A 15,964-nucleotide genomic window follows, 5' to 3' on the forward strand; every position below is an offset into this window, starting at 1 on the left:
AAATTCTGAATTTATATTTTTTCACTATTCTTAGTAAGACTGATTAAAAAACAAAACAAAACTGTAATTTATCTTTAACCCCCAAATCCTTTGACTCGATGAGTTGACTAAAGTCACAGACTTACTTCATACAGTGTGAGAATATGTCCATGGTCCTTAAACACTCCTTACAGCCCCCCTGCTCTGCCTTGATAATTTCTGCAGAATTCTCAGGCATTCCATCTTATAATGTGCATTGACATTTTACCAGATTTCATGACTGATTTAATGACTTTAAAACATTGTACTTTATAGTTAGAAAACACTATTCCAGGAAACTTTTTTTAAAAAAGCTGTGGTAGTCGTACTGGACACGAGATTGATAGCTGGTGTTTCTGATCTCCTTCTTCACTTCAGGGCCAACAGCTTGACATTGGCACGCCATACAATCTGAGTGAACCGGTGAGTAATCACTTCCACTGTCAGGAAGTTTATAGTGTTTGCGTTGATAAAAATGGGACCATGGTCAGGTTTTATTACAATAAGAATAATTCCTAAGTAGAGTCTCATTTCTTTGTCCTTGATGGGAGGAAGTTCAACTGAAAATAGCAAGAAATCTGAATTACAGAATATTCAAAAATGAACCCAGTCATGGTGTGTCAAAGAGGAAGGAACACACAGGACTAATCCAACTCCATGATTTTGATTCTACTTGGCTATGTGGCTTGGGGCAAATTATTTAATATTTCTGAGACTTCATTTTATTACCTGTTGTCTGAGAGGGTTGGATGAGATGGTCTCCAGTGTTTCTCCTAACAATTACATTTATGGTTTTATTACTGGTTTGCACCTGTATCCATTTACTCAACTAGTGTGTAATGACTCAAAATGAACACACTTCCCCAACTGTGGACTTCTTCCAGTTTTGGTATGCTGCCTTCTGGTTGAGTCCCCAGTTTTGAGTTTTACTTGTTGTGCAAGGACATGACCAGGACCCACGATATGCTTGATGCCATGGTGTCCAGGACTTTCCCTGCTGCCAGCTACCCAGGGGATAGGGTGCTCCTTGAAGGCTGGGTGATCTCTGCGTTCTAGGCCTGCCCATGCCACCTCTGCTTAGCAACCCCGCTAGCTTGCAGTGAGTCACCCCAAGCCCCACTCTGCCTGGAAATAGGAGATCTCTGCTTAGGATTCCAAAGGTCCTGATCCTTTTGAGACCACAGGTTCCTGGGTAGATACATTTTGTTACTATGTGGCACTAATCAGGTGGCAAGAAAAAGTCACCCTTCTCTAGTCACCATTTTCTCTTATTATGTCTCTTGCAGTGCATCCAAGGATGTCATTTCTGGAACTCTGTAGAGCAGGAAAACTGTGCTTTAAAATGTGTAAGTATTAATTATATTTCTGTTTTGGTACTAATATCACTTTCAAGAGAAAAGTTATCTAAGAGGATTCCCATTTGAATTTTCATTGGCTTTCAAGGAGCTTGCATGACTCTAAGGGAAAAGTATGATAGCCTGACTGATACATAATAATAGGGAAAATTGAGATAAATGCTATTAATGCAACTGGAGACCCGGGGAAATGAATGCAAACTGTGGAACCCAAAGATACCCATAGGTGCTCTAAACTATAATGGCCTTTTAGTAGAATGTCAGGCATTTGTCTAATTCCCTAGTCTTGTGCTTCTCAAATGTTAAATAAAGTTCAGTTATCTAAGGATCTTGATAAAATGCAGATTCTGATTCTGAAGACCTGAGATGGGACACAGATTCTGTCCTTGTAACAAGCTCCCAGGTGATGTGATGCTTATCGTTCCTGAATGACACTTTGGCGAGCAAGGCCCTAGGTCCTCTTGGGAGTTTCTCTGTGGATAACATGGCAGCGTTCTAATCCAGAGGTCACAAACCCCTTTGTTTACTCCATGTTATGTAGAAAATACATCCCCAAATGCTTTATTTTAAATTTTTAATTAATCCCAGCTTTGTCACTTAGTGTGTAACTGGTTAAGGAACTTTACCTCTTGGTACTTTACTTTTCCCCTCAATACATTAGGATAATAATAGAATCTCCATCTTGTATCGTGCCTGATACACTATCATTACTCTGGTATAGTGAATAAGAATTTTGTCCTTTAAGAGTGGATTCCTTTGTTCAGGTCCGAGGTTGAATCATGATGATTTGGGGTAATTCTAATATTGTTTCCTATTAACGAATGAAGCTCTATCCTTGAGATTTAAATAAGGACATTAACTTCTCCTTCCAAATGGCGCTCATAGCTTTTCTTATATGGTCTTGTGCTCAAGTCTCTTGAACAGGCTTAGGCTTACTCTCACATTCGTGACAATGTGCCCCATAAAATGGGAGTTACCAAAAAGTGGAGCGGGCATTTTCTGGATTTGGGAACTATAACCATTCTAAAAATTCTTTTACCTTTCTCTGGTGCCATTTTTTATGAATTCCAATGGAAATCATCCTTTGGTCTGTGTTTGCTGTCTTTTGCTCTGACCTGTGAGCCCATCAGAGGGGTCTCTCTTGTTCCCACTGTCTGTTTCTCAGAACACCGTAAGAGGCAACCAGCAGGTGCTCAGACAGCACTTGCCAGGTTACTGAGTGGGAAGGACCATCTGATGCTGGAGACAGTCCAGGCAGTACCGTCGGCACCAGAGCAGCCAGTCCAGACAGGGGCAGGGGCATCTTTGCTAGCCAGAGCTGTTGGTGGTTTCCATGTCAGCTTCTGTCTCCACTGGGCATCTGCCAGCACCTCTTCATTCTCTAACCCCGTCCACTGCAGATCACGTCTTGGTCAACTGGGATTTTTTAGTAGACATCAAACTGTACCATTTTTCCAGAGATGCAAACAGAAGGGAAGAGGGAAAATTTAAGCCCAATGTGGGCTACATATCACAACCCTGAGATCACGACCTGAGCCAAGTTCAGGAGTCTCTTGCTTAACCAATGGCTCCCTGCAAACATAATTTTTATAGCTGTTCATACAGTGGCCCGCCTGGACTGAAGGCCCAGCTCTGGGCTCCTTGATTTTGATTGTTTTTATTGGTTATTTGTCAATGGTGGGGCAAGAAATTAATTTAAAAAATAAAGTGTCATTAAAATTATTTACAACCTTAAAGATTTTAAGTAATTTCACTTTTCTTTTTTCCTGTGCAGAATGACACCTATGCCCCTGTTTGTGAGGTGAGTTGGCAAGCACAAAACAGATGTCATCAAACCCCATGTCTTTCTCTTAGATTTAAAAAACTATTAAAATAAGAATGAAGAAGCCTGCCTAAGCCTTCATAATAAATCACAGTAGTCTATGATTTAATATGTATATTTAAAAAGAACACTGTATTTGCAATTTTCTTTATTCTTCAACAAACTCCTTGACAACATTTTAAAGCACAGCTTTTAAGATATTTTATTATTGTTTTTTCCCTACTATGATAATAAGTGTCTTCCTGCTGACTCTGGCTGCTCAGGTCTCTTTTCTCAGCTCTGCGTTCCTCCCCTGCACTGGATTTTCTCCTCTTTTTCAGAAGGACCTTAGGGATTTTGATTTTTTTCCCTACTTGATCTTCTTCAACTGTTCTGGATTCTGTGGTCCTCAGAATTAGTTTTAGGTCAACAAGAGAGGTTTATGGAGAAAATATATTATTTCTCAGTTTAAAGCCCATGTTGTATTCTACTTAAATGTCCTTGAAACCAAAGGACAGAACTATTTTATTCTGCCTGGGAAAGGAATATAACTTACCATCCATTAGTAAAACAAAAAAGTTTCTTTTTACTAGAGAATAAAAATAAACAACACAAAATGTTACGTTGGATCATTTTCTCAATAGTCTGTGCTTTCTCTGTGCCTGAGTGATTTTCCCCTGGGAGTAGATGGGGCCAGGGGTGGGGGAGGGGCAGGAGGAATTCACTCCATATTTAAAAAAAAATATAAGTCTTTTCTAATTGAGATTTTAAAAAATCAAAACCTGCCCGAGAATCTTTTTATGTAGTTCAAGTAACATTGCCACCCTCCCCTTACCAAAACCATCCCTGGGAATATAGTGTTAAGAAAGTCAGGGATGGTTCAAGCCTCTCGAGCCTCGAGATCGAGCCTGAGATTGGATTGCTAATGCGGTAGCTTCCTGGTGATCAGCACACTGCCTGCTGTCTGTGTGTATATGACATAAAGCTTTCCTGTCTGTTATAACTCACATTATTATTCTGTTCTTTTCTTTGTACACTGGGCTGTTTTACACTTTAAATAAAGTAGAACTGAATAGCAATACAGGCTATGGAGGTACAGAGATTGAGATAGAACTATGGAGACTAGATGTTTGATCTCAGCTACCCACACCTGCAGGAGGAAATCAACTCTTCAACCATTAATGCTTCAACCTAGGAAGCTGGTAATTTCTGCACACATTCCTTGGAGGAAATAGTGTTGGAAGAGTTAGCTTAACAAACTATAACTTGGAAAATGATGTCAGCCAGTGAGATGGCTTATCCCTCCTAATTAAAAATGCAAATCAGGTCATATTGTTCCTAAAAACCTTTCTATGGCTTTGCATTGCTGTTGAGAAAGCTTATGAACTACCCTTTGCTGGGCCCCATCTTGCACCCCCTCTCCCTTGTTCTCTGCCTGCCACAAGGGCCTTTCCCTCTTCAGAATATAGAGGGAACATTCCTGCCTCCTAGCTTTTGTCCTTAAGACCTTTTATGAGCCCAGATGCTTGCAGTCACTCAGGTCCTGCTCCAGGATCCTCTCTGCATGGTTTTTCCTGAGTACCCTGAGAAGACAAAGTCTCCTTCCTGCCTAGTCATGCCTTATGCCTTTACCTTGCTTTATTTTCTTCATAGCACTTCTTGTTATCTAAATGTATTTTATTTATTTATTTTACTCGTTGTCTGTCGTTGTCTTCTTCTTCTTCTTCTTTTTTTAAGATTTTATTTATTTATTTGACAGAGAGAGAGAGAGAGACAACGAGAGCAGGAACAAAGCAGGGGGAGTGGGAGAGGGAGAAGCAGGCTTCCTGCTGAGCAGGGAGCCTGATATGGGGCTCCATCCCAGGACCCTGGGATCATAGACCTGAGCCGAAGGCAGATGCTTAATGACTGATCCACCCAGGCACCTCATGTCTCTCTTCTTCTAAGAGAATGTAAATTCCATGAAGGTGGGGAACTTACCAGTCTTGCTTACTGCTAGATCCTTAAAGCCTATACCAGTGCTTGGCACACACACAAAGTATGTACTCAATAAGCATTTTTTGAATGAATGAATGGTTTTTAAGGAAAGGAAGTCATAATTCATTCAGAGAGGCTATGCTAGGGGCATCCCAGGATGGGGTGGGTATGTCCTCCTTGGGTTACAGGAGTAAGAAAAGGCATTGCCAGCATGTGTACCTGTCTGATAAATACAGGGGTGGAGGGGCGCCTGGGTAGTTCAGTGGGTTAAAGCCTCTGCCTTCAGCTCGGGTCATGATCCCAGAGTCTTGGGATCGAGTCACACATCGGGCTCTCTGCCCAGCAGGGAGCCTGCTTCCTCCTCTCTCTCTCTGACTGCCTCTCTGCCTACTTGTGATCTCTGTCTGTCAAATAAATAAACAAAATCTTTAAAAAAAATGCAGGGTGGAGCCAGAGGGATGAAAGTTGGTTTTACTACTATGGGAGAAATGGGAGTGTGGACTAGAACAGAGACAGCGGACTGATGTAGCCCCTGGGAAACATGAACTTGGCTTCTGCAATGGGAATGGTAGCTCAGAGGCCTGGGATACACTGTAAACATGCCTCATCCAGGGGCTCTGGGCTCAGATTCTCTGATTTCCTTAAATCTGATCACGTTTAGATTCTCTCTAGGCAATTTGAGCACTGGATAATGTCATTCTAAGCCCAATGTTAGATGAGAGAGAGGGAGAGGGAGAGAATCTAATTTATAGTGTTGCCTCCACTTGATATAACATTTAAACTTCTTAGAATACAAACTTCCAGTTTTAATATTAACAAGTTCTGGTGATCTATAATGTACAGCTAATAGCTAATAATACTGCATTCTATACCTGAATGTTGCCAAGAAAGTAGATCTCAAATGTCCTCACCACAAAAAAGGAAATGGTAATTACATGATGGGATGGAGATGTTAGCTAATGCTATAGTGGTAATCATTTTGCAATATATAAATGTATCAAATCAACATGTTGCATACCTTAAACTTACACAATTTATATGTCAATTATGTCTCAATAAAACTGAAATAATAGGGGCACTGGGGTGGCTCAGTGTGTTAAAGCCTCTGCCTTCAGCTCCGGTCATGATCCCAGGGTCCTGGGATCGAGCCCCGCATGGGGCTCTCTGCTCAGCGGGAAGCCTGCTTCCTCCTCTCTCTCTGCCTGCCTCTCTGCCTACTTGTGATCTGTCTGTCAAATAAATAAATAAAATCTTTAAAAAAAACTGAAACAATACAGGCTTCACAGGGTAACAAAATAGTTAAACGCCTACATAGATCCGAATTTTATTACATATTTTCCTCTGAAAAGATGCAGGAAAAATAAACCCACAATTTACTGGATAGTCATGACTAGCAATATTTCCAAATAAACTCTATTCTATTTCCTTTCTTCTTCCTTGGTTCTACTGCTTGGAAAAAAATTCCAGTTACATGATAATTTGGTTGCCACTTGGTATATTTATTCAACAAGTATTTTATTGGAGCCTGCAAGAAGAATGTGAAAAGTATACTAAACCCTTAAGTTAAATAATCCTGAGCCCAGACTGAGGTATTTAAATTAATCCTTAACTAAGCAAACCCGAGTTTATCAGTCTGCACTTCCCTTGAGTGAATATGTCAAACATTGTGCAGCTAGTATTTGCAAATTACTTGGCATGTTTAGGGCAAATGTATTGTGTCATGGTTTCCACTATCTCCATGAGAAACAATAGCATGTTGTCCTAGGTGTTATAAATGCAAACTGAATGAAAGCAGAGAGATGGATCATGATTGTGTTATGGTCTTAAATTTGTGTCTTTTCTCCAAAAGCTTTATCTCTTCTTTTTCCTTTCCTTTCCTTCTTTCCCTTTCCTTTTTCCTTTCCTTCTCCTTCCTTCCTTCCTTCTTTCCTTCCTTCCTTCCCTCCTTCCTTCTTTCTAACGAATGCTAATGCATCTGTTAAGAGTTGCAGGAAATTTATGTCTGGGTCATGAAAATGTTTACTGTTTTAAGTTAATGAAGTAAAATGCTAATCATTACTAGGTTTTTGTAGACCTTAAAATGTAGCATTAGTATTAAGATATTCATTAAAATGTTCAAATTACTATGAAATTCAGTAAGTTTTTAATTTCTGAAGGAAAGCATGAGTATATAAAATAAATAGACATCATTTTAATCTAGAGTTTTCGGTTACTAACTCACTAAACCTTTGACCAAGATGGCAAACATTTAATTGCATTGTTGAGCTCAGTGCTTTCTGACATTGTGGGATGTCACTCATTAGAGGATCATGAAATCAAGTTAGTGAATAAAGAGTCACAACAACCAAAATGAAAGAACAGACTAGAACATAACATGTATGATTGCATCACAGGTGCGGGATTTCTTAATGGGATGAACTTGTTTTAAAATTAGATGTAGTGATGATTGCACAGTTCCGTGAATATATTAAAAAACACTGAATCCTGTACTTTATTTTATTTATTTATTTTTTAAAAGACTTTATTTATTTATTTGACAGACAGAGATCACACATAGGCAGAGAGGCAGGCAGAGAGAGAGGTGGAAGCAGGCTCCCTGTGGAGCAGAGAGCCCTATGCGGGGCTTGATCCCAGGACCCTGGGATCATGACCTGAGCCAAAGGCAGAGGCTTAACCCACTGAGCCACCGAGGCGCCCCGAATCCTGTACTTTAAATGGGTGAATTTTATAGCATATGAAATATGTCTGAGTAACAGTGTTAAAAAAGGGGGGGAAAAGTAATTACTGTTTCCAGATTTTTTTCCCCCAACCTGTATGTGTATACTACGTTGTTTGTTAAATGTCTTTTGGAATTTGGGACATGGTCAAAAAAGTTTGAAAGATGTTCTTCTAATCCCACTAGCAAATGGAAAGTTAAAGGATTGCAGTTGAAAGAATTGATAGATAGGTATAAGTATACACTTATACACTAGGCACTTGAATGTCACGATGTAGTTGAAATGTATCAGCAAAAGCAGGAGGAAGGCTGCACTGACTGGGATGGTACATGTCTCTACAGCGAGAATCCTGCGAGGTTGGCTGCAGCAGTGCTGAAGGTGCATTCGAGGAAGAAGTGCTGGGTAAGCAGTCATATGCAATGATTATTCAAAATACCTGATACCACTCTAGGGACCCATGCATGTGTAAGGAGAATGGGCCATCTCTTAAAATATTTAGACTTCTATATCTCAGCATTAGAAAAAATATAAATAATATGATATGGTATGATATGATATGATTTCAAATGTGGAAGCCATTGTGATAGAAACTCAGGAAGACTCTTCTTCTAGGGCAAAATAGGGGGAACACAGCACCTGACTGAGGTTTAGAATTTGAGGTTCTGCCCTCAGTTTGGTAAGTGAAATCACTTCTATCCTAATGAAAGAAACGAGTATGGATCCTAAGCAGATTGATGTCAGGAAATGCCACTATTTTAATGAACCCAAAACATAGGAATATTTTATTTCATGTGCATTTAATTATTCAGCTACCAGGTAGTCAATAGAGTAGCTACAACATGCATATATCCCTACAAGGCTCCGGGAAATTCACTGAATGTATAGAAGCTATGCTTCTTGCTTTTAGATTTTGAGTAAGTAGGGTACTAAGCTGTATGTGTCCAGTTCCCTCTGTCTGATTTCAGAGCAGGTTGGGTGTGTCTAAATGGCTTTATCCTAGTGTGTTAATTCTCTAGTGGTTTCTGAAGGACCAACTCTTTGATAAGTTATAACTTCGGTGTTAGTAGTTTTCTCTTCCAAAATTTCCAGAATCTTCCTCCCACTAAGAGATAGATAGCTCTTTTCAGACAGGGAAATGATTGATTCTTCCATAAATTGTAGTCTTTGTTTCAAAGGCTTGCTCCTTGTTCTCAGTAGCCAGTGGAAATTGGGAGGATCTTGCCTTGCTGTCCTGATTTGCTTCTGTCCTTTAGACAGAACCACCTTGACATTTCTGTGTAGAGATGTATCACTATTTTATATTCTTTTCCTATTGTGCAGTGGGAGTTAGATATGGATAAAATTTATATTCTGTGGTTTCCAAACTGTGTACTGAGTTACCCCAGTGCATTATATCTACCTCATAGGAAGGCATGGGGCATTTTGAACATTCAAGGGAAACATAGGATAGTTGACATTTTCTGGACGTCCTTGGAACTACCAGTTGGAGGTAGTTTATGGTATAAACAATGAAGTGCACTACATTCTTTTCTATAGCATATCTTTGCAATGCTGAGTTTTCTTTTCTTTTCTTTTCTTTTTAAAGATTTTATTTATTTGACAGAGAGAGATCACAAGTAGGCAGAGAGGCAGGCAGAGAGAGAGGTGGAAGCAGGCTCCCCGCTGAGCAGAGAACCCGGTGTGGGGCTTGATCCTAGGACCCTGAGATCATGACCTGAGCCAAAGGCAGAGGCTTAACCCACTGAGCCACCCAGGTACCCCAATGCTGATGATTGCTGTGATAAAAAGCAAAGATCATAAAAAACTCAGTCTGGAACAGGAAATGGTGATGATGGTGCCCAGTCTGATTATAATATTGAGAAATTGTGCCATCCCCAATAGGCACACAGATCCCATTAGTGTATAATCATTTTTATTTAAAGATTAAATACATATATTGTCTTTCAATTTATGTGTGTTATTTCTTTCAAACATCTACTAAGTTGAAAGGACATGTATACTTGAGTTACAATACTTAATTAATGGAGCTGTTAGGTAATTCTTTTGGTCCAAGGAGTTATGAAAAAATAACTGAGAAACTAAAGATGCCAGAATGGAGAAAGTTTAGGCAACTTTGATTTCCATTCTTTTCTTACATTCCAAAGTTATCTACCAACTTAATTATATACTCTGTTAGAATAAAATGAAATCAACGCTTTATTTAAAATTTCTCATCAACTGTGGATCAATGTCTATAGACCATTAACAAAGGAGATGTACCAAGTCTAAATAAAGGCAGTTATGCTTATAGACCATATCTTTAGTTTCCTCAGACTGAATCTTTTTGCCCATACACCTAAGATTATGTTTGTCTCTAACACATCTGGTGCCTGGCCTATTTATCTCTGAGTCTGCTACATTATTCTCTTTTAGATACCATCCATGTCTCTTTTCCACAGGGGAAATGGTAATAGTTAACAATATATTAAAATAAAAAGAACTATTATTTATTAGGCATTTATGAGCCAGACACTGGTAAAAGTAACTTATAGGTATTAGCTCTTTTTGAGCTCAGGGGGATAAATACTATTATTATCCCCATTTTACAGATGAGAAAAATGAGGCGCAAAGTATATATATTTGCGTGGGGTCATATAGAAAGGGATGAACTAGAAAGGGAGTAATTTGATTTTAACTCTCTGATCTAATTCCAGAGCCTTTTCTAACCCATTCAGCAGTGTGCTGAAAGTAGTATACAGCTCAATTCAGCTTCTCTTTCTCACTTGGGTAATTCTTGTCCTGATGTTTTAGAACAAACCTACTTGACCTCTGATTTTCAGTACATATTGCCATGGCTTTGAAACACATATCTCCAGTTAGCTGTGAAGTTTACATTTATTTGTACCCTTTTACCAGTTCTCAGCTCACCGTTCTTTCTGATTCTTTTGGATCTTCTTCCTTACTCTGCTGACAACTCTACACTGGACCCCTCTTTAAAGTGTCAACCTTAAAAATAAAATAACCAGTTATCTTACTGGCAAAATGAGTTTAGTTGGGAATGGCAAAGGAATTGTAATTCAGGACAAGCAAACTATGGCAAACCATCAGCAAGTCTGGAGAACAAAGGGAAGGTCAGCTTTTATAGAGGAAAGGAGGAAATTGGGGATGGTTGTTTTGAATAAAAGTTTACCAGAGAAGAACAAGAGTTCAAGATTGTGATAGTTCCTCATTGTCTGCGAGAGATGGTTAGAGCATTGTTGCTGGAGCAAGTTGGGCTCTTCCTTCTTTTTCTTGAAAAAAAAAAAAAAAAGATGAAATTCCCCTGTGATAAATGTCCTCCTTGACAAAATAATTCTTAACTTCCTTCTTTGTGTTCATTCTGCATGCTGCAACCAGGGATGTGTGTGTGTGTGTGTGTGTGTGAAGGCCCCCTTCAGGACTTCCCGACTCCATTTTAAACCAGGTGTCCTTTAATTTTTGATAAAGGTTTCCCACAGAATAGTCCACTATCTGCTATTAAGCATCTCACACCATAAAATAGGTGGGAAAATAGAACTGTGTTTTGCTTGTATAGTTATAATAGCTAAAAATGAACCATAAATAGAAGAATCAGCAGAGAAGTGTTGTGCTAAGTCTCTCTGTGGGCTAGAACCTCAGATGACAATGGTTTTCTTCTCTATGGGTCACAGAGTATTCTGATAGTATAGACTTTAATTACTCCAGATTAAGTATCTATAGTGATCAGAATGGTGTCAGCTTTTAATCAGAAAGAGAGAGGTCATGGAAGTTTGTATTTAGCCATTTTAAACTTCTTACAAAAACTTACTGTGTTTTCTTGGCCAGAGTAGTCATTGTTGCTTTAAAAAAGAAAGCTTATCCTCTAAGGTCAGGAACAAGACAAGAATGCTTGCTTTTGTCACTTCTATTCAGCATACTACAGGAAGTTCTAGCCTGAGCAATGAGGCAGGAAAAAGAAATAAGCCATCCAAAATGGAAAGGAGGAAGGAAGATTATCCTTGTTTGCAGATAATATGATCTTACAAGTAAAAAATGCTAGGGGCACCTGGGTGGCTCAGGCCTTTGGCTCAGGTTCTGATTCCAGGGGCTCCACATCAGGCTCCCTGCTCAGCAGAGAGCCTGCTTCTCTTTCTCCCTCTGTCTGCCACTCTGCTTACTTGTGCTCTCTCTCTGTCAAATAAATAAATAAATAAAATCTTTTTTAAAAAAGCTAAAGATAGCACAAAAAACTGTTAGAACTAATAAATTCATCAAAGTAGCAGTATATAAGTTTGACACATGAAAATCAGTTACATTTCTGTTTGCTAATAATGAACAGTCTATAAAGGAAATTAACAAAGCAATTCCATTTACAATAGCATCAATAAACATAAAATACTTAGGAACTAACTTAACCAAGCAGATGATAAACTTATAAAATAAAAATAATAAAACATTTCTGAAACAAATTAAAGAAGACATAGACATCCCATATTCATGGACTGAAAGAAAATACAGTTAATATGTCAATGCTTAAAGCAAAGCAACCTACAGATTTAATGTAATCCCTATCAAAACCCCAGTATCTTTTGCAGAAATAGATCCTTTTGAAAATACATATAGAATCTCCAAAGACCCCCAAATCTTAAAAAGAAGAACAAAGTGGGGACGCCTGGGTGGCTCAGTCATTAAGCAGCTGCCTTCGGCTCAGGTCATGATCCCAGGGTCCTGGGATCCAGCCAGGCATCAGCTTCCCTGCTCAGTGGGGAGCCTGCTTCTTCCTCTCCCATTCCTCCTGCTTGTGTTTCCGCTCTTGCTGTCTCTCTCTCTCTGTCAAATAAATAAATAAATAAAATCTTAAAAAGAAGAAGAAGAAGAAAGCTGGATTACTCACGCTTCCTGATTTTAAACTTATCGCAGTAATAAAGATAGACATATAGACAAATGGACTAGAACAAAGACCAGAAATGAATCCTGTATAGATGGTCAAATGACTTCTGACAATGGTGCCAAGACTTTTCAATGGGGAAAAGACAATCTTTTCAAGAAATGGTGCTGGAAAAACTGGATATCCATGTGTGAAAGAATGAAGTTGGACCTTACAGAATATCATATGAAAAAATTAACTCAGAATGGATTAATGACTTAAATGTAAGACCTAAAACTGTAAAACTCCTAGAAGAAAAAAATAGAGCAAAAGATTTTCAACGTTGGATTTTTCAATGACTTCTTGGACATGACACCAAAGGCACAGGCAATGAAAGACAAAATGGACTGGACTTCATGAGATTTAAAAAATAGACACATCATCAGATACTACCAACAGAGCAAAAAGGCAACAATAGAATGGAAAAAATATTTGCAAATCATATATCTGATAACGGATTAATATCCAGAATATATAGAAACTCCTAAAATTGAACAACCAAGCAAAACAAACAATCCAATTAAAAAATGGGCAAAGGATCTGAATAGATATTTCTCCAAAGAATATATATGAATGGGGGATGCCTGGGTGGCTCAGTTGGTTAAGCGGCTGCCTTTGGCTCGATCCTAAATCGAGTCCCACATCAGGCTCCTTGCTCGGCAGGGAGCCTGCTGTTTTCTCTGCGTCTACTGCCACTGTGCCTGCCTGTGCTCTCTCTCTCTCTGACAAATAAATAAATAAATAAAAAATCTTAAAAAAAAAAAGAATATATATGAATGGTCAATAAGCACATGAAATGATATTCCACACCACTAAATGATTAGGGAAATCCAAATCCAAACTAGAACTAAGTACCGCCTCACACTCATTAGACTTGCTACCCTTAAAAACCCCCCAGAAAAACAAAAGTTTAGATGAGGATGTGAAGCAGTTGGAATTCTTGTGCAACATTAGTGGGAATGTAAAATTATATAGCCTCTGTGGTAAACAGCATAGTGGTTGTTCAAAAAATTAGAGACAGAATTACCATAGAATCTTGCAATTCCACCTGCATGTACGTACTCAAAGTGGGATCTTGAAATGATATTTATACACTGATATACACCTCTCGTTGAATTCACAACAGCTAATGCATGAAAGCCACCCAAGGGTCCATTGACAGAAGAATGGATAAGGAAAATTTGATGTATACATACATAAAATGGAATGTTCTTCAGCCTTAAAAAGAAAGAAAATTGACACCTGCTACCACGTGGGTGAACCTTAAGGATATTATGTTAAGTGAAATCAGCCTGTCACAAAAAGACAAATATTGTTTGATGCCACTTACATGATGTATTAGGGTAGTCAAAGTCATAGAGACAGAAAGTAGAATGGTGTTTGCCAGGGATTACAAGGAGGCAGAATGGGGAGTTAATGTTTAATGGGTAGAGTTTCAGTTTTGCAAGATGAGAAGGGTTCTGGAGATGAGTGGTGGTGACCATTGCACAACAATGTAAATGTACTCAGAACCACGAACATACCTAAAAATGGTTAAGATAGTAAATTTTATGTCATGTGTATTTTACCACAATTAAAAACTGGGGGGAAAAGCAAGCTGAAGCATGGTATCAGTCACAATTTTGGAAGATAGAAGAAGTAGAGTAAAATAACTTCATCCCAGTGGAACATACCATTCCAAATTCTTGCCTTTTGTTCATGGCCCGGAAGTAGCAACAATAGGTGTGTGTTGCCAGTTGTAACACTGATGTAGGAAAGACATTAAGGTTTGAAGCCAATGGCCAAGAAAGAATTCTTGAGGCATCTTTTGTGCAAAAAGGTGGTTTTGTTAAAGCACAGGGACAGGACCTATGGGTAGAAAGAGCTGAGGGGTGGTGACTTATATATTTTCAAGTGGGGAGGGGGCTCAGGATGGCATAAGTCTCTCCTGAAATTTGGAAACAAGTTTTTCATGACCTTGAGGAGGGTTAACTACTGTTAGGAAAAGGTCATTTATTACTGTCCACTGAAATCTTAGTCATGAGACCCTCCAGATATAGATCAGTGGATTATATGCTTGGAGGATGAGTGCCAACATGTATCCTGGGGAGTAGAGATAAAGGAAGTTTCTAAAAGAATTTTTATACTTGAAGAAGACCTTCAGGTTCCTGGGGTCTGGCTAAGACTGCCTTTTGCTCTTACCAAAGTGTCAGTATTGAGGCAGTTGAATCCCTAGCGGAATGTTATTCTACCTCTTTCAAGGACTTGCCAATGGGCTATAAGTATTAAGGAAGTTTAATAATTTTTCTTCTGTCTTTGTTTCCCACATCAACATTACTGATTTTAGAAGTCACAAAATATTTTATAATATAAAACAACTGAATATAGAATCATTTGAAGTAGAATTACTTGTACTTATAAAAATAATTTATTGGGGGGCATCTGGTGGCTCATTGCATAAGCCTCTGCTTTCAGCTCAGGTCCTGATCCCAGGGTCCTGGGACTGAGCCCTGAATCCCATATTGGGCTCCCTGCTCAGCAGGGAGACTACTTCTCCCTTTCCCACTCCCTCTGCTTATTCTCTGCCTCTTTCTCTCTTAAACAAATAAATAAAATCTTAAAAAAATAATAATTTATTGACAAGATGAGCAACAGCAACAGGATTGCCGTGTAACATTTAAAAAATGTCTTGGGATACATGTTCTGGAACAATGGATGGTTCTGATAGGTACCATCCATGCCCCTGGCACCCAGCAAGGAAGTCGTATTGTAAGAGCAAACTACAATATTCCATGTTGCTTACCTGTAAAAAAATGATAGTAGTAAATTCCATGGGGAAAACAAGATGCCAGACTGTCTAGCTGGTTTTTAAAAATAAACCAACTGAGTATGTGCATCATTTATTATTCTGGTAAGTTATTGTGGCAATATGTAGTTGTGACCAGAGACTCTTGAGAGCCCGACATGAAACAGACACCTTTCTCCTGACTTGACAGACAGAGGGACTTGGTTAATGAAGTCCTGTTTTCTCCCCCAGAAAATGCCAATTTCCCCACTGCACCCTTTGCTTCTTCCATTGGAAGCCGTGGTGTGACCTTACGATGGAAACCTGCCAACATCTCTGGAGTAAAATACATCATTCAGTGGAAATACGCACAACTTCCCGGAAGCTGGACTTATACTGAGGTATGAAAAGTTGCCTACGCACATACAT

At 39.0% G+C, this 15,964-nt stretch overlaps 1 protein-coding gene across 2 annotated transcripts in view; it reads left to right on the forward strand.

Moving 5' to 3' along the window:
* Positions 1-15,964, forward strand: part of ROS1 (ROS proto-oncogene 1, receptor tyrosine kinase) — a 117,196-nt gene that overhangs the window by 7,305 nt on the left and 93,927 nt on the right. For both annotated transcript variants that reach the window (XM_046005080.1, XM_046005081.1), the window contains exons 2-6: positions 397-441; positions 1,305-1,364; positions 3,148-3,174; positions 8,210-8,270; positions 15,788-15,936. In XM_046005080.1, coding sequence (XP_045861036.1) covers positions 397-441; positions 1,305-1,364; positions 3,148-3,174; positions 8,210-8,270; positions 15,788-15,936 — 342 coding nt within the window. The remainder of the gene's footprint in view (positions 1-396; positions 442-1,304; positions 1,365-3,147; positions 3,175-8,209; positions 8,271-15,787; positions 15,937-15,964) is intronic.

The sequence above is a fragment of the Meles meles genome, chromosome 5 (genome assembly GCF_922984935.1).
Source record: "Meles meles chromosome 5, mMelMel3.1 paternal haplotype, whole genome shotgun sequence".
Taxonomy (NCBI): domain Eukaryota; kingdom Metazoa; phylum Chordata; class Mammalia; order Carnivora; family Mustelidae; genus Meles; species Meles meles.